The sequence below is a fragment of the Enhydra lutris genome, unplaced genomic scaffold (assembly GCF_002288905.1).
Source record: "Enhydra lutris kenyoni isolate GAN:26980312 unplaced genomic scaffold, ASM228890v2 scaffoldscaffold21, whole genome shotgun sequence".
Lineage (NCBI taxonomy): Eukaryota > Metazoa > Chordata > Mammalia > Carnivora > Mustelidae > Enhydra > Enhydra lutris.
The window spans coordinates 10,695,395-10,717,588 of NW_019154105.1; the positions used below are offsets into that span (position 1 = coordinate 10,695,395).

General features: G+C 38.2%; 1 protein-coding gene across 1 annotated transcript in view; it reads right to left on the bottom strand.

The window, feature by feature from the left end:
• LOC111148909 (solute carrier family 4 member 4) overlaps nt 1-22,194 on the bottom strand; it is a 348,265-nt gene that overhangs the window by 44,195 nt on the left and 281,876 nt on the right. The window contains exon 16 of the mRNA XM_022505690.1: nt 5,523-5,714. Coding sequence (XP_022361398.1) covers nt 5,523-5,714 — 192 coding nt within the window. The remainder of the gene's footprint in view (nt 1-5,522; nt 5,715-22,194) is intronic.

Consider the following 22,194-nt stretch of genomic DNA (forward strand, 5'->3'; position numbering starts at 1 on the left):
AGAAAAAGAAAACAAATAGGGATGTCACCTGATTCTTATAAAGAATTGTTTACCAACTAAATACATCCAACTTTAATAGAACTGTCACAGGCCAAAATGTCAACTATAAGTCATGGAAATAAAGCAAATTGTGGAACTCTAGACTGTGTTTCACATGGATAAAAACTAAATGTGTCACCTAACTATAATGCTCATTATATTTCTGTTGAAATCCCTGAAGTCCTGTACTTTTATTCTCATCCATAAAGCCAGTTCCTCAAAGACCACCATATACTTAGGACACAGGAAAGCATCAAAGTGTGATTCCACAAAAGACAGTAAGCGTGAATGGAGCAGAAGAATCAAAACGAGTCACACTCATTTGAAAACCCAAAAATCTAACTTACTCAACAAATATATACTTAGTTCCTACTAGAGGCCAGGCGCATGAATTACCTGTCTTTGTATCCTAGTATTGTATTAAGCACACATTAGGGTCATGGTATTTTTTTTAAAGATTTTATTTATTTATTTGACAGACAGAGATCACAAGTAGACAGAGGGGCAGGCAGAGAGAGAGGAAGGGAAGCAGGCTTCCCGCTGAGCAGAGAGCCCGATGCGGACCTCGATCCCAGGATCCTGGGATCGTGACCTGAGCCAAAGGCAGAGGCTTCAACCCACTGAGCCACCCAGGTGCCCCGGTATTTTTTTTTTTTTAATATTGAATGAATATACTAATTAATTATAGAATGCTGATTTTTTTTTAAAGGATATCAAAGAACCTTCTGCTCAAGTGTCATCTAAATAAAGTGTAGAAAGTGTCACAGCTGTTGATGTTACCTGGAATTTACTTTACTTAACTGACAAGAGCAATCAGAAGGCATATTAAAAAAAGAATCTTGGGGCACCTGGGTGGCTCAGTCGGTTAAGCATCTGACTTGATTTCTGCTCAGGCCATGATTTCAGGGTTATGAAATCAAGCCCCAGCTTTGCTGGGCATGGATCCTGCTTAAGATTCTCTCTTTCCCCTTTCCTTTGCCCTCCTCTCTCTCTTTCTCTTCAAAGAAAGAAAGAGAGACAGAGAGAGAGAAGGGAAGAGGAGAAAATAAAATGAAAAGTAGAAAAGAAAAGAAAAAAGAAATCCTACCAATATGTCGATTCACATGAAGGTCAAAACTGTTACTTATTCTAACGGGGGGAGAAAGATGAAATTAAGTGGTTCCTTAAGAAAGACATTTTCATGTCAATTATATGCATCAGCCAGCCACACTATATTTGACTATATATCAAAGTACCAATAAATTTCGCCTAATTCAGAGATTCTACAGCTTTATGAGTTCTACTACCACTAATCACAATCTACTGCTAATTACACTCCTGCTCTAAGCTCCTGCTTCCACTTTACCAGTACAGAGGCGGGGGTGGCATCTCTGTTGCGTGCATATGATCACTTGTTGGCATGGCACTCTGGAAGAGCATTTCAGGTTGATGCCCTAAGCCATGTGCCACAGAAGATCACAGATGATGCTGTCATGTTCCTATAGAAAGCTCTGATGCCAAAAGCCTCAAGTCTTTTTGACCAAAAACTTGAGGCTGATATAACAGACCAATAACTGCATGGGGTAATATGAGGTAACAGTCTGATGAACCCCTCTAAAAAGAATGGGGAGTGCAGAGAACACAGGAAGTGGAGTGCTGGTATTCCATTCACATTCCCCTAGGCACTAGGGCTCTCTGGACATCCCTGATATACAAATTAAATTCCTGACAGGCAGGCTAGCAAACTCTTTTACCTCAAGTGCTCATACTGATGGATTGCCGCTAGCCTCCTGGGGAGAGAAAGTATGGATAATTGACCCTGGTCTTGGCCAAGGTAATGACTGAACTAGGTCATTGACTGAACTAGGGGGATAGAAATGTTAGTATAAGGGAGAGAGAATTGAGCAGGATAGTCAAGGGGACTGTGACAAGTTTAATTTGATTTAAAAAAAAAAAAAACTTATATAAATGTAAGAAATATCACCTTTTATCACACCAGATCTATTTTGTACACCTTGTCACCATGCTCTTGCTTTGGGAGATGGGCCTGCATGGTCTTCAGTAGGTTCCCTTGCTCTCCAGCTGGGTTTAGCCTGGAGCAGCGTGGGAAGGCCATCAGAGGGAAAAGAGAGATCAAGGTACTTATTCCCCAGGCTTTATTGCTATGAGGTTACCTCAGGCTGGCGACATCCCTCAGTCCAAGGTCACAGCAGCTCCCAGGACAGTTTTCTCCAGCCTTTTCTCTTCTTCTGGGTTCCAGCAACCACTCCTTTGGCACAACATTTGGGCCAGGGATAGATAGTAACAACTCCACTGTTATGAGTACTGGACACTACACTCTCCCTTGTGGATCCCCTAAACCTAACTGCACTTTTGTAAATAATGCTTTAATGGACCTTTCAAATCATCCCATCCAAGTGCATAATTTATTTCCTGCTGAGACTCACTGATCGACCAATTATGATCCTGAGATTTTGATCTTGGGTGGCTGTGAGGATAGATGATATTATTAGCTGAGATAAGGAATACAGGAAGATGAGTCTGTTCAAATGTGGAAAGAAAAACCATGTAACTAACACTGTCAGTGAACAGCAGTGCTAGTACTACATTCTACAGCTTCTGGGTTCTCACATCTGCACTTTGTCCATGAAACACAGCATTCATCTCTGCTTCACTGCATCCCACCAGTCATCAAGGATGGAGTACTGAGTCTGCGTCCAGGATTGCGCTAACCAATGTGAGGAATCCTATAGAAGTAAAACAGTTTTCTAGCAGTTTACAGTCTGAACTAACCTACAAATGTTTAGAAATGAGCATGCAAAAGACAAATGGCTGGGCCAGCTAAAGGAAAAGAGGGTATTTTGTATGACAAGGGTACTGCCATCCAGCATTAGTGTTCTGTTTTGTGTGAATGGTTGGTGTGAGCGAGGAAGTCGTAACAGCTGGTTGATTCTTGTCACAGCAGTCGAGGATTGTCTAATTTACTCTGTTTAAGCATACAAGTTGTAACTGTAGAACGTAATATGTAAGCATAAGAATCTATTAAACTATCGGTTCCTGCCTATAGAGACCACCCTTCTAAATGACAGCTTAAATCCAAACTATTTTGGCAAATAAAAGAGTGAAAAATATGTTACTAGTCGTGCATGTATGAATTTATGTATGGATTGCTACTGTTTAGCTGTAAATATAAAGTGAGTAGGAGAGATGACAGTCTGAAGCCTATACACCTCAACATAGCTCCTCAGAAATCACATATATTTTTTCCTGCTTATTTTATGATTGCTATACACAATTCTAAAGTATGCTAGGAAACCTCTTCATAGGGATTGAATAACCAGAATACCATCATTATTCTATTTTCATATGCTGATGACTTTTTCAGCAGCATTTACCAACACTGAGAAATGACTACTTGGGCTCTTATAAGGGGAAATTTCCTTTAAGTCTGAAGAGCTGTTATCAGTTTGGGAGTTCTTGTTGGAAGAAAAAGGTGATGCCTACATAGGCAATTGAAATGATCTTTATTCATCTTAAGGTCAAAACTAGCTTATTTTGCAAATTACAACTTACAATTGCTTCACAAATTTTCTACTTTCCACCTACTATGTCTATATAATTTCAGACTTTAGCAAATGGAAGAGATAAAAAGGGTGATAATTCCCAAGATGTGAGCCAAAAAGAGAGAGAGAGAGAGAAAGGTCTAATGAATTAATAACTAATAAGGAAAAACCTCAATAGGGAAGAAGAAATCATCCCCAAAGACATTTTACCCAAGGCATCTGGCCTACACAACACTACACCGTTAGCATGTAGTTAGCATGTCTTCCCGAGTGTGAACTAGTGTTAGGAGCTCAAATATCTTCCAGGATGGGCAGTTAATCTGAACATACAGAGCAGTCAAGTCTTAGATAATTGAGAGTTATGAGGACAGTAACTACCTGAAAAATACAGGTTCCATCTAAGGCCTCAAGCGGGTGCATGTGTGTGTGTTTATATAAACTATGACCTAAACAGAGAATGGCCATAGGCTAAATTCTGCCTGTTGACCACCATTTTGCAGCGCCTGTTTTAGACACATTAAGTTGAATACTTCTACATTTCACTTTGTGAAAATTTTTCATTCCTTGGCCCAGCTAGTTTGGGACATCTCATTATTGCTATGGTCTTAGTGTTGTGTCCCCCATCAAATTCTTATGTTGAGATCCTAACACTCCAAAAAGATTGTATTAGGAGGTGGTACCTTCAGGAGGTGCTTAGGTTGTAAGGGTGGAAGCTTCATGAATAAGTTTAGTGTTTTTATAAAAGAGGCCCGACAGAGAGCCCTAACTCTTCCTCCGTGCTTGGACATAATGAAAAGGGACTGGCTATGAGCCAGGAGGAGGGCCGTCACTCAACCTTGCTGGTACCTGACCTTGGACTTTCCAGCCTCCAGAACCATAAGAAATAAATTTCTGTGGTTTATAAGCCACCTAGTCTATGGTATTTTGTTATAGCAGCTCAAACAGACTAAAAACAATTATCAATCCTTCCTTTTATTTTCAATTTTATAAGAAAAATCAATTTTTATAAGAAAAAGTCAAAAAAATTCCTAGGTGTGAATATATTAAGCTTCATTCCGTAGGAAATGAAAGAATAATTTCAGCAACTCTATCTGGTGTCTTCTAAAATCTTTCCATTCCTTCCATACAAAACACAAGGGGAGAAATTTCATGAGATTCTGGTTGCAAAGAGCAGCTCGTTGATAAAAATCAGGTATAATCAAGATAACCTAAGAAATACTGGCATCCTAAACACTGAGGACTGAACTGCAAAGCAAAGGATTATCTTAGTTTCACTCTGCAGGTAAAAAAACAAAATGCCATTAACTAAATGTTGGTCTTATCTTGTAGTCTCTCCACGAACCACAGTTTTGACTTTACGTTCACCCAAGCATATTAACGGGAGACAGGATGTCTGCACAGCCCAGCTCAATTATCTGTTTTTCTGTTCTACAGCATTCATCATTATGGGAAGAAAATTTTGGCTCAGATGACGGTCCTATCTTGTACCAATACTGGTATAAATTTACTCCCACAGCCCATAATTCAACGACTAAATTACCACATGTACAGCTCATGAATTAGAAATTCTACCTCAAAATTCCTTGCTAGTATGAAAAGTGTTTGCTTATGTACTTTAAAACTATGGATTTAAAAGGTCTTTTCTTACTCATGCATTTTTAGATATTAGAATACATTCCACTTTTTCCTTCAGTACAATAAGAATTATGATAGAATTTATGACAGAATTATGTGAGCAAAATTCTTGATAGTCTTTTCAAAGCTGGACATTAATTAGATTAAAAATACATAATATGCACATAGACAAAAACTAGATATCAATGTATGCACAAAATTGTATTGTGAAAGCTGAATTACAGGAGACTTTTTAATTCTCTAACATTGTATTATTGTTAATACAGTATATATTCAGTGAAAGGTATTTAAAGCTCAGGTACTTACCGTGGTTGGAAAATAACGGCTAGTTTTGAATTTTTTCAGAGCCATAGAAGAGGTGTAGGTGCCCAAGAAGAGGATGAAAGACATGAGTGTGATATCGGGAACAAAATCACAGTTGTTCCCCACGAGCTTTCCTCCATATTTCAAACACTTCTTCGTTGACAAAAACGCCCAGTCAAAGGTAGCATTATGGTACTGAAGAGGAAAAACATGAAAATTTTTCTAGAAAGCACCCACGCAAAAAAAGCAGCATTTGATATCTGATGGGCTCTGTAGGGATTAGCTAGAAGTCTCTGCCCAACATCTGGTGGGCAACCACTGGAGGGCGAAACCTGAGGAAGTGTTAATAGACTCACAGATAAGGGAGGCCAGGAGGCTAGCGATGACTGAAAATACAATGCAAATGATGCAATCTGTTAGCTAGGCTGAGCTACAGTCCTACAATCATCCATTTGTTCAACAGAAAACAAACCACAAAATCCTTCTTTCCTGTCAACCTTCCTGAGAGTAAACTGAGACACACTAATATCCAAAATGTGAGACTCTCTGAAACACCTTTGTTGTTCAAAAAGTACTTTCTTTTGTAGTCCACAGTTTCTTTGCATTCAAGTTGATGGCCCTATGGTCAATGCTCTCTAAAAGCTTTATTAGGCTAACCATGAACTTACTCAGCACTTTCGCAAATGAGCTATTTCTTTTCTAAATCACTAGAGACTAGTGGTTTACAGAATTAGATGGTAAAAATGCTGATGGTCCCTGCTTTTTCAATTGCATATCCTGATAAAATATAGCTTTTTTTTCTTGTTGACTCCAGGTCAGCTTCATGAGTAGTCAGTAGTGGAATACTCTGTGATGGGCTATGGAGTTGTGTGGGGGATATCTAATCTATCCCAATGTTATATGACCTCAAGTTCATGGGTCAATTTTCAAATTTTCTTCTATCTCATGAATTGCTATTGGGTTGTCGGTACTTCTTGAAGCAACTAACTCCTGTTCCTATTTCTTGTTTCTAATATGCAGGAGAATCTTTTTGCTAGCATGGTGGGTAAGGCCAGAGTACTCATTTCCTAGCTGTTCAGTTTTAGTTGCCACCAGCTCACACCTGCCTCCTTCTCTAGAGAACTGCCTTCAGTCATGTAAGAGCTTCCTCACCTAAAATGTGATGCCCTCTTGCAGCCACTTAGAGACCAATACTAAATGGGATGCAGACTACAGTTCCCCTAAATATGTTGAAAATCATATGTGATAGTGTTTGGAAGGTGATTTGGTCATGACAATGGAGCCTTCATGAATGAGTTCATGTCTCTATAAAACAGACCCCAGAGAGCTCCCTTGTTTCATCTAACATATGAAGACGCAATGAGAAGAAGGTTGTCTAGGAACCAGGAAGTGAGTCCTCATCGGACACTGAATCTGCCAGTACCGTGATCTTGGACTTCCTCTCGGGTCCAAGGCTAATGATTATGTCACGTGCTAACAGAAGAGTTATTTGAGAATACCTTGCAAATAAATATGGAAAGATAAATTTCTCCTGTCCTTTGGAGCAAGAGTTCTATCTCACACCAAACATATCATCAATATACATTACTATTCAATGAATTATCTTGATGTAAGTACCCTAGTCATAAAATATCACACATGTAAAAGAAAGATTTCTGGCCAGAAAGAGTTCATATTTTTATAGAGCTCAAAAGATAAAGTGCTTACGTAAGTCAATAAAAATATAAACTCTAGATCTTTCCCTGAAATATTTTTTTCTGTATTAGTTTCAACTTATAAACAGCTGAGTTACATAATTATTCTTTTATCAAACTCTTCTTCTGAGGGGTGATTAATCATGTCTCATCTTGTTTTTCAGATTTCTGCATATGGATGTTTTTAGCAGAACACATTTAAAGTTTAGAGGTCATAATAGGTAACAGATTTCTTTGTTTTCAAATCAGCAAAAATTTACCATAATGTCACTTCAGCATTTTAATATCAGCAGACTCCTTCTTTATAATCCAAAAAAGTAATCTGTGTTAAGACAATCCCAACAGGCAATTTTTATTGATTTTCTTACAGAGATTCAGGATGAGGCGAAAAACAATACACATGTACATAAAAATGATAGATACGTTTTCTCATTTATATCAACCTAAAATGCCAGTATCACTATTTTGTAAGCCCCAAATGATTCTATGTATCATCATGCAGACAATTTAGCTTCCAAAACACCTAAGGACTTTAATACAAAAACTTCAGGTAGCTTGCATAGATCTCTCAGGATATATATACGTGAAATTTCCCACTCCCATAAAAGTTTAACACTAGTGTATAAATAATTCTATTTGAATATCACTGAAGAGGTGTCTATATTTTTGTGTTATTTCAGTGTTCTTATTCCATAAAGCTAATATCAATGAAGATTATCTCCATTGGACTTGAGGAAGCACTGATATCACAAACAAACTAAACATTAAGACAAAGCATGGCTCATCTATTAATGGTGTATATATGTAAATCTGAAAAGTAAAATTTTAGACAAATGGCTAATAATTTAATTGTCACAGATACTATTTATAAAACTTTTACCCCAATATATCTCATTTTGTTATCTATGAAACAGAAACTTTTGGGTACAAATGATATTTTTACTTCAAAGATCCATTTCACTTTGCCTATGTAAAGGGAACATAAAAAAGAAACTGTACAGATTTTAGTTACCACTTGCTATAACCCAATAGTTTTCAAATTTTAATTATCAGTGAAATGCTTCTTCATGTAAAATTTACATGAAATCCTAATATTTAAAACTGAGCTATTCTGTGATATGTAGTTAAGAGGCATTGAGCTTCTCTATCTTAATACTCCTAATCTACCTCAAAGCACATTGCTGAGTTGCCTCTCAGGAATCCTAGCTTAGTCTGTAGGGAAGACTGCTTTAAAAACAATGCTGCCTTATTAAAAGTTATCTATATCTGGGGCACCTGGGTGGCTCAGTCAGTTAAGCATCTGCCTTCAGCTCAGGTCACGATCCCGGAGTCCAGAGATCAAGCCCCTCATCGGGCTCCTGCTCAGCAGGGGGTCTGCTTCCCCCTCTCCCTCTGTTCCTCCTCACCCACCATGTGTACTCTCTTTCTCCTTCTCTCAAATAAATAAATAAAATCTTAAAAAATAAATATTATCTATATCTATCACTTATAAGTTGTCTCAAATTGCCATGAGTAGTTTAACCCAAGACTGATCAAAAGATATTCCACAGGCCAAATTCAGCCCATGTCCTATTTTCATAAATAAGGTTTTTTGAAACACAATCATGCTTATTTCTTTACATAATGTTCATCACTGTATTTGTGTTATAATGCAGTGTTGAGCAATTTCAACAACAACCAGATATCTGACTCATAAATCCTAAAATATATACTCTCTGGTCCTTTACAGTAAAAGTTTATCTTCCTTGATTTAATTTCTTATCTAAGACTCCTATATTACTTTCTATTATCCTTTTAAATAAAAATTTCATGCTTCATTCATGCTAGTACATTACACATTTTGTTTGACAGCTTTTCATACTTTACATTATCATTTCATGGATAGTGTTTTTGATACTGGTTGATTCACTGTAAACAGTTGTGGTTTTGATCATTTGTATTTTCAAATTGTGGTAAGTGATAGAAAAAGCAAAAAGATGTAAATAATTCTTCCCCAGGTTCATACAACTCCCAAAGAATTTACCTGACGTAAATACTGAACATATATCAAAAAAGCAGACTGGGAAAATACTATCATGAGCTTCAAGCTCAGCTCTACCACTATTTAATTGGAAAACAAAAAAAAAAAAGTAATTTCACTTCCCTGTGTAAGTGCCAGTAGGACTTCTCACATGGCTGAAAAAGAGGCCCATGAAGGTCACTATGGTCACGGTACAGAATAGTACTCTTCACATGCAAACCACTCCAGTTATGTCTCAGGACGTCATGGCAGAAGGTGTACACCACGTAACACTGCCTCCTAAAAGAGGCATCCTGGGCTGGACATATCTAGCATGGATGCTAAGTGACCTGAAGAAAGAAATCCCTGAGTCCTCTGAAATATCACGTAAGACACTGTGTATGAGTGTGTATCAAGGAAAAGCAATCACAGATTTCATTAGGACCTCAAAGGAAGCAGCGACGGAAGAAGCTTCAGGAGCACTGCTCCAGTGCTGGCACCCGTGGGATCATTCCATCCTTATAGCATGGCTTTCTTTTTGTATGTCAACCACACCAGTTTTCACGGACTCGAAGAGCCAATTCACGATCACAAGACTAATGACGATTTGTTAACACATCAGCAAATGTTCTCCAAATAAGAGAAAAATTGTTTGGTAACTACTTCTTGGTAAACTCCATCCCTGTTTGAATTCTTGTGGGCATTTTAAAGTTAACATGTCCAAAAGTAACTTCTAATCCCTCTTGTTCCCCTAGGATCTTGCCCATCTCTGTTAATAGCAACTTCATCCTTCTAGAGTCTAAAAACAGAAAACCCTGAAGTCATTGTTAATTCCTCTCTTTCTCACATGTCACGTTATGGCAAAAATGATCTCAAATCACATCCAAAATTAGGTGTACCAGGCTGGCTCAGTTGGTAGAACATGTGACTCTTGATCTTGGGGTTGTAGGTTCGAGATCCAGCTGGGTGTAGAGTTTACTTAAAAATAAAATTTAAGGGGCGCCTGGGTGGCTCAGTGGGTTAAAGCCTCTGCCTTCGGCTCAGGTCATGATCCCAGGGTCCTGGGATCGAGCCCCACATCGGGCTCTCTGCTCAGCGGGGAGCCTGCTTCCTCCTCTCTCTCTGCCTGCCTCTCCGCCTACTTGTGATCTCTGTCAAATAAATAAATAAAATCTTTAAAAAAAAAATAAAAATAAAAAATAAAATTTAAAAAAAAAATCACATCCCCACATGGACTACATCTCACCCATAACCACTGCTGTCACCCTTATTCAAGCCACCAGTATCTCCCCTGGGCTTAATTTGGGAGCCTTTTATCTCATAGCTTCTATCCTTTATTCCTTATAGGTAATCCTTACTCCTCTGTGGATTTGACCTTTATTCTCTATGCAGAATTCTATACACCATAACTTACTACTTACACCAAAAATTTAAGAACAAAACAAAAGGGAACATAATCTCAGAAGTCCCTCCTGTCAGAACTCTCAGAGCACATTTATCTCTATTTCTTAGGATGCTTAGAACTTTCCATTACAAGAATACTGTGGCTGTGCTGCACAGAGAGATGTCTAATGCATTTCAGATGTGAAGATGTCAACTTAGGGGAAGGAAAAGAGTGTAAGACATCTAAGGTATCCACAACAAAATGAAGATACCACAAAAGATTATGAATATGCCATGAGAGTGATGGGTAAAAGGAAAGGTATGTGAGAATGCTGAAAATCAAGGGAGGAAAGGGTCATATGTGGAGGAGAGCAGAAAGGGTCTAGTGTTGCAAAGAGGATGAAGGATAAAGACAGCAAAATCCACTGTTTCTTTTTTTCTCTTAAATTTAACATGTTCGGGGCACCTGGGTGGCTCAGTGGGTTAAAGCCTCTGCCTTCGGCTCAGGTCATGATCCCAGGGTCCTCGGATCCAGCCCCACATCAGGCTCTCTGCTCAGCGGGGAGCCTGCTTCCCCCACCCCCACCCGCCTGCCTCTCTGCCTGCTCATGATCTCTGTCAATAAATAAACAAAATCTTAAAAAAAATTAACATGTTCAAAACTAACTCCTAATACTGAATACTCCTAATACTGAATACTGGAGGGAGATTCAAAGGAAAGAACTGACTTGAGAAATAAGAGGAAGAAAAATTGAAAAGGCTATCCCAAACTACTTTTTCAGGAAATACAGTAGCAAAAGGATAGGCCAGTGCATGTGAGCACTACAAGATCAAGGGAAGTTCTTCAGGGCTGATGAAGACTTCTGTAGTGTTTGTGGTGGGTGAGAAAGAACCTGATGATGGGGATGGAAGGAAGGAGGGCATGCTGGGAAAAAACAAGGACAGAGAAAGGAAGGTAAAAGACTAAGTGATGAGAGAGACTGACTAGGGCTTTGGGAACTCTTTGCACCAGGGATGGGGAAAGGCTAGAAGTGACCGAAGTATAGACCCTGCACACTAAAGGGAATGTGTGTCACTAAAAAATAAGAAAGAACTGACCAAGACAGAAGCGGGGTTTAACTTAGGATACATCAGGCTCCCAAAGAAATTTTAGTTAACTGAAAGCATTCATCAAGATCTGACTGGCTGACATAGTCAAGGGAGATATCTACCAGTTTATCTACTCTTTTTATCTGGAGAACAAATCTGAAGTAAAATAAACTTTAAACGGAAAGTTGCCACATAAAGGCATAAGGGAGGAGTTAAGATGGCAGAGTAGTCAGGGATCCTAGGCTTGCCTGGTCCCTCGAACACAGCTAGAGCAACATCAAATCATTTTGAACAACTAGAAAATCGATCTGAGGACGAAGAAAACAATCTGCATGACTGGAGGGAGAGAATGTGGCAGATGCGTGGTTCAGAGCCGTGAACTGGGAGAGAGAAAAGTTATGGTGCCGCAAAAGGTAGGGAGTGATTTTCATGGACTGAAGTCAGGGAGAGAGGGAGAGAACAGGAGGAAGATCAATGCGCAGGGCTTGTTCAACATGCTGTGGTGAGAGGATCCCCTCGGTTGCCCTGGGTGAGACCGTGCCCCCCTCTTTTTTTTTAACATTTTATTTATTTATTTGAGAGAGAGCACAAGCAGAAGGAAGGGGCAGAGGGAGAAGCTGATACCCCACTGAGTAGGGAGCCTGCTGCAGGACTCGATCCCAGGACTCTGGGATCATGACCTGAGCTGAAAGCCGCCTCTTAATAACCAACTGAGCCACCCAGGCGTCCTGATCACACCACTTCCTGGAATACATTTGGAAGAGGGTATATTGCCTCTCCAAGGACAAAAGGCCTGCTGGGAGCCTTTGAGGACCCATTCAACAGCAGGGTACAAAGGCACACATGGAGGGCGGATAACCTGGTCCCAGCTTTTCACTTATCATCACAATATACCTAAGCACTGTGTTTGAGCATCATGGGACTGCTTTTCTGGAACAGAACAGTGCCAGGTGCAGCATTGTGAGGCTTTCCTCTGGAGCAGGCAAGTGGGTCCATGGCTTGTTGCACCCTTTAAGATTTGGAGTTTTGAATCCCAGCCACTGGCCAGAGATAAAACACAGGAGAACTGTGGTGCCACCCATGCCAACAGCCTGGGAATGGACAGGTTGAGGGCAGAGGTCTGATAAAAATCTAGGACACAGGAGGGGAGACTATTCCCTTTCCTGTGAGGGTCTCCTGAACAGCAGCAGCCACAGGTTCCCCTCCCCAGGGATGAGAGGGTGGAATGATGCCATCCTCCAACCCCCACCCCTCATTAGCACAGTTAGACTTCAGAGAGAAACACAGCAGCTCCAGTGGAGGCTGGAGTTTCTTATACCAAACTCTGTACCTTCTGCGCCCAGCAGGGGCATCTTTACCAGGGCAGGTCTGACTGTAAGCCTGCACAGTGCACCTCTCTCCCAGAGGACCAACACAGGCCCCCTGCATGTACCAAGTCTACCCATCATAGAGTGTTCTAAAGCATCAGCTGCAGTTCTGGTGAAAATAGGACCAGGATTTCTTTTAATTTTTATCTTTTTTTTTTTCTTTTTTCTTTGGTATCAGATTAGTTTTTTGTTCGTCCCTTTGCTTTTGTTGTTCCCTTTCCTGTTCTCTTTTCTTAGATCTGGACTTTTTAAAAAAAATCAGTCTTATCTTAACAAGCAAATCAAAGCACACCTAGTTAAAGGTCCAAACAATTCTCAATGCAAGCAAGGAGGAACTCTGTAGGGGACTGCCCTGTGGGAAAGAGCAGTCAAAACACAACAGTAGGGTATGCACAGCATATACCAGAAATACTTCCTGAGGAGCCAGGCCCTGGACAGTATATAACCCCTTCTTAATATAGTATTACTCTCAAGAGCAGGAAACATAACAAGCTTTCATAATACGCAAAAGACAGAAACCTAGACATAATAACAAGATGGAGGAATTCTCCCTAAAAGACAGATCAAGAGGAAATCACAGCCAGGATTTGTTTAAAACAGATATAAGCAGTATATCTGAACAAGAATTTAAGTCAACAGTCATAGGAATACTAGCTGGGCTTGAAAGAAGCATAGAAGACACCAGAGGAACCCTGGCTGCAGATATAAAAGATCTAAAAACTAGTCATGTGGGGGGGAAAAATGCTATAACTGAGAAGCAAAACCGACTGGATGTAATCACAATGAGGACAAAGAAGTAGAGGATCAAATAGGTGATACAGAAGATAAATTTATGGAAATTAATGAGTCTGAAAAGAGGGAAAGAAAACCAATAGATCTTGAATATAGACTTAGGGCATTCAGCAATTCCACAAAGCACAATAGTATATGTATTGTAGGTGTCCCAGATCAAGCCCAAGAGGCACAGAGAACTCCCCTCAAAATCAACAAAAACATGTCAACATGACAACATGTCACAGTGAAACCTACAAAATACCAAGATAAAGAGAGAATTCAGAAAGCACCTACAGGAAAAAGGTCTTTAACCTGCAAGGGTAGACACATAAGACTGGCAGCAGACCTGTCCACAGTGACTTAGCAGACCAGAAAGGAGTGGCATGATGTATTCAACCACTAAATGGGAGAAATATGCAGCCAAGAATACTTTATCCAGCAAGTCTGTCATTCAGAATAGGAGAAATAAAGAGTTTCCCAGACAAGTAAAAATTAAAGGAGTTTGAAAAACTAAATCAGCTCTGCAAGAAATATTAAAGGGGACCCTTTGAGTGGCAAAGAGAGACCAAAAGAAACAAAGACTAGAAAAGAACAGAGACAATGTATAGGAACAGCAACTTTACAGGTAATACAATGGCACTAAACTCATATCCACCAATAATTACTCTGAAAGTAATGGACCAATCAAAAGATAGAGGGTATCAGAGTGAATAAAAAACAAGACCCACTGATACACTGCCAACAAGAGATTCACTTCAGACCTCATGAAGTCACCTCCAGATTGAAAGTGAGGCAGTGGAGAACCCTCTGTCATGCTAATAGACATCAAAAGAGAAAGCTGGAGTAGCCATACTTATATCAGACAAACTAGTATTTTAAACCAAAGACTGATTTAATAAGAGATGTAATAAGAGATGAAGAAGGGTACAACATCATAATAAAGGGATCTATCCAACAAGAAGATCTAAAACTTGTGAATATTTATGCCCCCAACTTGGGAACAGCCACATACATAAATCGACTAATAACAAACTTAAAGAAACACATTGATAATAATACAATAATAGTAGGGGACTTTAACACCCCATTCACAGCAGTGGACAGACCATCAAAGCAGATCAACAAGGAAACAAGGCTATGAATGACACACTGAACCAGATGGACTTAACAAACATATTCAGAGCATTTCATCCTAGAGCAGGAAAATATACATTCTTTTCAAGTGCACACAGAATAATCCCCAGAAAAGATCACATACTGGGTCACAAATCAAGCCTCAATAAGTAGAAAAAGACTGTGATCATACCATGCGTATTATCAGACCACAATGCTTTGAAAGTTAAAGTCAACCACAAGAAATAATTTGGAAAAAACACAAATATATGGAGGTTAAAGAACATCCTCCTACTAAAGAATGAATGGGTTAACTAGGAAATTAAAGAAAAAAAAAAAAATACATGGAAGCAAATAAAAATGAAAACATGACAGTCCGAAATCTTTGCGATGCAGCAAAGGCAGTCATAAGAGAGAAGTATATAGCAATGCAGGCCTTCCTCAAGAAGAAAATCTCAATTATACAATCTAACCCTACACCTAAAGGATCTGAAAGAAGAACAGCAAATAAAGCCTAAAACCGGCAGAAGGGAAATAATTACGATCAGAGCAGAAATAAATGATATAGAATGTTTTTAAAAGTAGATCAACAAAACTTGGAGCTGATTCTTTGAAAAATTAATTGGTAAACCCCTAGCCAGACTTATCAAAAAGAAAAGAGAAAGGACCCAAATTAATAAAATCATGAATGAAAGAGTGGAGATCACAACTAACCCTGCAGAAATACAAACAATTATAAGAGAATATTATGAAAAATTATATGCCAACAAATTAGGCAATCTGGAAGAAATGGATAATTCCTAGAAACATATAAACTACCAAAACTGAAACAGGAAGAAATAAAAAGTTTGAACAGACCCAGAACCAGCAAAGAAATTGAATCAGTAATCAAACATCTCCCAACAAACAAGAGTCTAGGGCTGGATGACTTCCCAGGGGAATTCCACCAAACATTTAAAGAATAGATACCTATTCTTCTGACACTGTTCCAAAAATGGAAAGGGAAGGGAAACTTCCAAACTCTATGAGGTCAACATTATCTTAACTCCAAACCAGACAAAAACCCCACTAAATAGGAGAATTACAGACCAATATCCCTGGTGAACATGGATCCAAAAATTCTCACCAAGATACTAGCTAACTGAGTCTAACAGTACATTAAAAGGATTATTCACCATGATCAAGTGGGATTTATTCCTGGGCTGCACGGGTGGTTCAATATCCACAAATCAAACAATGTAATAAACCACATTAATAAAAGAAAAGGTAAGAACCATGTGATCTTTTCAAAAGATGCAGAAAAAGCATCTGACAAAATACAGCATCCTTTCTTAATAAAAAACCCTCAAGAAAGTAGGGATAGAAGGAACACATCTCACTATCATAAAGGCCATATACAAAATACCCACATCTAATATCATCCTCAATGGGGAAAAACTGTGAACTTTTCCTCTAAGGTCAGGAACATGACATGGATGTCCACTCTCACCACTGTTCAACATAGGACTGAAGTCCTAGCCTTAGTAATGGAACAACAAAAAGAAATAAAAGACATCTAAATTGGCAAGGAAAAAGTCAAATATTCACTCTTTGTAAATGACTTGATTCTCTACGTAGAAAACCCAAAAGAGTCCATCAAAAATTGCTAGAAATAATGCACAAATTCAGGAAAGTTACAGGATATAAAATCAAGGTACAGAAGTCTGTTGCATTTCTACACACCAGTAAGGAAGTAGCACAGACAGAAATCAAGGAATCAATCCCATTTACAATTGCACAATAAGATAGCTAGAAATAAATCTAACTAAAGAGGTAAAAGACCTACACACTGAAAACTACAGAACACTTATGAAAGAAATTGAAGAGGACAGAAAGAAATGGAAAAACACTCCATGCTCATGGATTAGAAGAACAAATATTGTTAAAATTTTCTAAAATACAGAATGTCTATACTACCCAAAACAATCTACACATTCAAAGCAATCCCTATAAAAATAAGATCAGGATTTTTCACAGATCTGGAACAAACAATATTAAAATTTGTATGGAACCAGAAAAGACCCTGAATAGCCAAAGTAATATTGAAAATGAAAAGCAAAACGCTGGCATCACAATCTCAGACTTCAAGCTGTATTACAAAGCTGTAATCAGCAAGTCAGTATGGTACTGACACAAAAGCAGACACACAGATCAATGGAACAGAATAGAGAACACAGAAATGGATCCATAACTGTATGGCTAACTAATCTTTGACAAAGCGGGAAAGAATATCCAATGGAAAAAAGACAATCTCTTCACCCAATGGTGCTGAGAAAACTGGACAGTAACATGCAGAAGAATGATACTGGACCTCTTTCTTACACCATAAACAAAAATAAATTCAAAATGGATGGAAGGCCTAAAAATAAGACAGGAAAGCATCAAAATCCTACAGGAGAAAACAGACAGCAACCTCTCTGACCTGGCAATTTCTTATTAGACACCTTTCTGGAGGCAAGGGAAACAAAAGCAAAAATGAGCTACTGGGACAAAATCATGATAAAAAGCTCCTATACAATGAAGGAAACAATCAATAAAACTAAAAGGTAATGGGTAGAATGGGAGAAGATTTTTGCAATGACATATCTGATAAAGGATTAGTATCTAAAGTATATAAAGAACATATATAACTCAACACCAAATAAACAAACAATCCAATTAAAAAATGGGCAGAAGACAGACAATTCTCCAAAGACATACAGATAGCTAAAAGCCACATGAAAATATGCTTAACATCATTCAGCATTAGGAAAATACAAATCAAAACCACAATGAGATGCTACCTTACACTTGTCAAAATGGCTAAAATTAACAACTCAGAAAACAAGAGATGCTGGTGAGGATGCAGAGGAAGGGGACTTTTGCACTGCTGGTCGGAACAGAAACTGCTGTGGCCACTCTGGAAAACTGTATGGAGGTTCCTCAAAAAGTTAAAAATAGGACGACCCTATGGCTCAGCAATTGTCCTACTAGGTATTTATCCAGAGGATACAAAAATGCTGAATCAAAGGGGCACATGTACCCCAATGTTTACAGCAGCATTTCTAACAATAGCCAAATTATGTACAAAGTCCAAATGTCTATCAACTGATGACTGGATAAAGAAGTGCTATATAGAGAATGTGGAATATTACTCAGCCATCAAAAGGAATGAAATCTTGCCATTTGCAACAACATGGATAGAACTAGAGTATATTACGCTAAGAGAAATAAGTCTGCCAGAGAAAGACAAATACACAATTTCACTCGTGTAGAATTTAAGAAATGAAACAGATGGACACAGGGGAAGGGAAGGAAAAATAAAGTAAGATAAAAACAGGAGACAGACTATAAGAGACTCTTAAAAATAGAGAACAAACTGAGGGTTGCAGGAGGAGAGGCAGATGGGGGGGTGGGCTAAACAGGTGATGGACATAAAGGAAGGCACTTGTTGGAATTAGCACTGGGGGTTTCAGTAAGTGATGAATCATTAAATTCTATTCCTGAAACCAATGCTACACATATGTTAACTAATTTGAATTTAAATTTAAAAAAAAATAAAGTGAAATTACCAGATAAAATATAGGATGCTCAGTTATATCTGAATTTCAGATAAACAGTGAATAATATTTTAGTATAAATATGACCTATACAATATATAAGACATATTTATACTAAAAAAATTACTCATTATTTACCTGAAATTCAAATGTAACTGGGACCCTTGGTTTTTGTTTTATTTTGTTTGCTAACTCTGGTGAGGCTATTTCAATAAGATATAGGCTATTCTGAGTAACAGCAGCATGTGGAAAATAGAAAAATGTAGCCAAAAGAAAACAGAAAATGCACTGGATCCTGACTAGATAAAGGAACTAAGATAGTGTTAAGGGAGCAATAAAGAAGAATAAAATGAAAACAATTTTTTAAAAGTTTCCTTGGAGAAATAAAATATGTCCACTTAAATATTAACTAATAATGCAAGGCAGTGAAAAAAGTGTCTGAATGAACAGTATAGAGATTAGTGGATCAGAAAAAGGATGAATCAGTTTCATTTAGCACAGAGAAAACAAAGTTAAGCTAAGCCTTAAAAGAAAGACAGGTCCTTGTAGAACTCTCATACTCCAAAGGATAGAAAAAAGAGTGGCAAGAGAACAAAACTAAAAAAGAATGGCAGAGAGAGTAACAAAACTGAGTGGAAGGGGAATAAAAAATGAGAAGCTTTGGATGTATATTTCTTCCAGCACTGGCATAAAACAAGAGGTAAAGCATTAGAAAAGGAGAGGAGAAAAGATGCTGATTCAGGGACATACAACACTTCATTCACTTATCCAGTAAGTCCTTTCTTCAAAATTTACTGGATATTCACCAGGTGGAGAAACTAACAGTGAGTGGACCAGGTGAGCCAAAACAGACTGACTGTGCAAATGCATAGTTTAAAAAAAAAAAAAGTTATAAGAGAAATGGGACCAAGTTGCTGAGGATCATAATTGTGGTCAATCTCATGAAAAAGAAGTATCAACCTGTTTTTCTGGATCTCATTTTCTAGAGAATTATTCTGTTAACACTGAATGGATTTGTTTGTAAATCTTAAAAATCCAAGGTATACTGAAGGATGAATTTTAAAATTTAAAATTCTATAGCATCCTCCCAATGACAAAAGTGGGAGATACATATGTGAGAGAGGATGAGCAAAATGTTCATTGAAGCTAAGTGATGTGTATGTGGGGGTTCGTTGTACTATTCTCTGTACTTGACTGCATGTTTTAAACTTCCCATAATGTTTTTAAAAGTAGGAACATGTGATATTCAAGGGGATTTAAGGACAAAATGGCACTTAACTTTCTCAGTGAGAGAAAATCACAAAGATGTTATGCACAAGAAGATTAATAAGACATTCTATTTCCTATGAAAATGACTGTTAACTCCTAAAATCACCCTGAACGTACATCAAATCAAAGCCCTTTTGCTTCCATGTCTGACTGCCAAGCAGAATTTATGAAACTATAATAGTTCTTAGTTCTATGATTAACAGCATTTCCATGTAGACATGATATGCTTCACTGCACAACATAATAAGCAAAAAAATAAAATAATAAAATAAATAAAAATGAAAGATCCCCTATTGCTCTCCTTAGGTATACTGCTCAACTGGTAAAGTATGGGCCTTTTAAAATATATACAAACGAAGGTAATGCTACAAATAAAAGTCTCAAGGTTAAGTGGTTAATGTACTCCAGGGGTTCTTCCCTGCAGTAAGTAGGCCAGATTTACAGTAATCTGCAATCTTACTTTATGAACTAAAGGATACATTTGAGCTGCAATTTTCTCTAGCTGTATGTGTTGTTGTGAAATATCAAAACTAACTGGTGACTCTACTTTGATTAAAACATAGACTGTAGAATGAAAATAGACCACTTTCTCATAACATACACCAAAATCAATTCAAAATGGATTAAAGACCCCAGTGTAAGAGAAAACCATCAAAATCCTAGAAGAGAACACAGGTTGTAACCTCTTTGACATCATCCACAGCCACTGCTTTCTACATATGTCTCCTGAGGTGGGCGAAACAAAAGCGAAAATAAACTTCTGGGACCTCATCAAGATAAAAAGTTTCTGCAGAGTGAAGGAAACAACAAAACTAAAAGGTAGCCTACCGAATGGGAGAAGATACTTGCAAATGACACACCTGATAAAGGGTTAGTATTCAAAATCTATAAAGAACTTACCAAACTCAACACCCAAAAGACAATCCAATAAAAAAGAGGCAGAAGACATGAATATACATTTTTCCAAAGAAGACATACAGATGGCTAACAGACACCATGAAAAGATGCTCAATATCCCTCACCATTGGGGAAATATGAATCAAAACTACCATGAGATATCATCTCAGACCTGTCAGAATGGCTAAAATTCACAGCTCAGGAAACAACAAATGCTGGTGAGGATGTGGAGAAAGGGGGACCCCTCCTACACTGTAGGAATGCAAGATGGTACAGCCACTCTAAAAAACAGTATGGCGGTTCCTCAAAAAAGTTAAAAATAGAACTATCCTACAATTCAGCAACATACAATTAGGTATTTACCTGAAGAATACAAAAATACTAATTCAAAGGGATACATGCACCCCAATATTTATAGCAGCATTATCTACAATAGCTAAATTATGGAAACAAGTATCCACTGACTGATGAATGGACAAGGAAGCTGTGCTATATATAAATGTGTGTGTGTGTGTGTGTGTGTGTGTGCACGTGCACACTGTGGAATAGCACTCAGCCATCAAAAAGAATAAAATATTGCACTTACATAATCTCACCAAACAAACTGAGGTTTGCTGGGGGGTGGGGGGGGGAGAAGGGATGGGGGGGTGGGGTTATGGACATTGGGAAAGATATGTGCTATGGTGAGTGCTGTGAAGTGTGTAAACCTGGTGATTCACAGACCTGTACCCCTGAGGCTAATAATACATTATATGTTAATAAAAAAAATCTTTAATTAAAAAAAATGTTGCACTTACAACAACATGGATGGAGCTAGAGAGTGTTATACTAAGTGAAATTTTAACAGTCATAGAAAGACAAATACCATACAATTTCACTCATATGTGGAATTTAAGAAACAAAACAAATGAGCAAAGGGGGTAAAAAAAGGGAAAGGGAAAGCAAGGAATTAACTCTTAACTATAGAGAACAAACTGATGGTCACCAGAAGGGAGGAAGATAGGGATTAAGGAGCTCACTTGTTGTGATGAGTACCGGGCATTGCATGGAAGTGTTGAATCACTATACTATACACCTGGAACTAATATTACACTGTATGTTAATTAACTGGAGTTTAAATAAAAACTTTAAAAAAAAAGGCCACTTCTAACCTCTCCAACAAGTTGGATAAGGTATAAAATCATAGTTTCTAAAAATCTACCAGAGAGATAAGGATATAGAGAAACTTAAATAAACTCTAAAAAATTACAAGACCTTCATGGGAGAGAAGAACTCCATGGCTGCCTTGTGCATGCCAGAGCAGCACATGGAAGATAAAGCCTCTGCAGATGGAGGTATGGACAAATAAGTCAAATCTTCAATGAGTTTTTAATGGCTGCATGTAGACTGGGGTGACAGATCAGAAGTCCAAGGAGCCCTAGGCATTTAGACTCAGCCTGCATCCATCCACCAAACTTTCTCACGGTCTTGCCAAGTGCACAGGTCATATACAAAAGGTGGGAGGTTTGACAG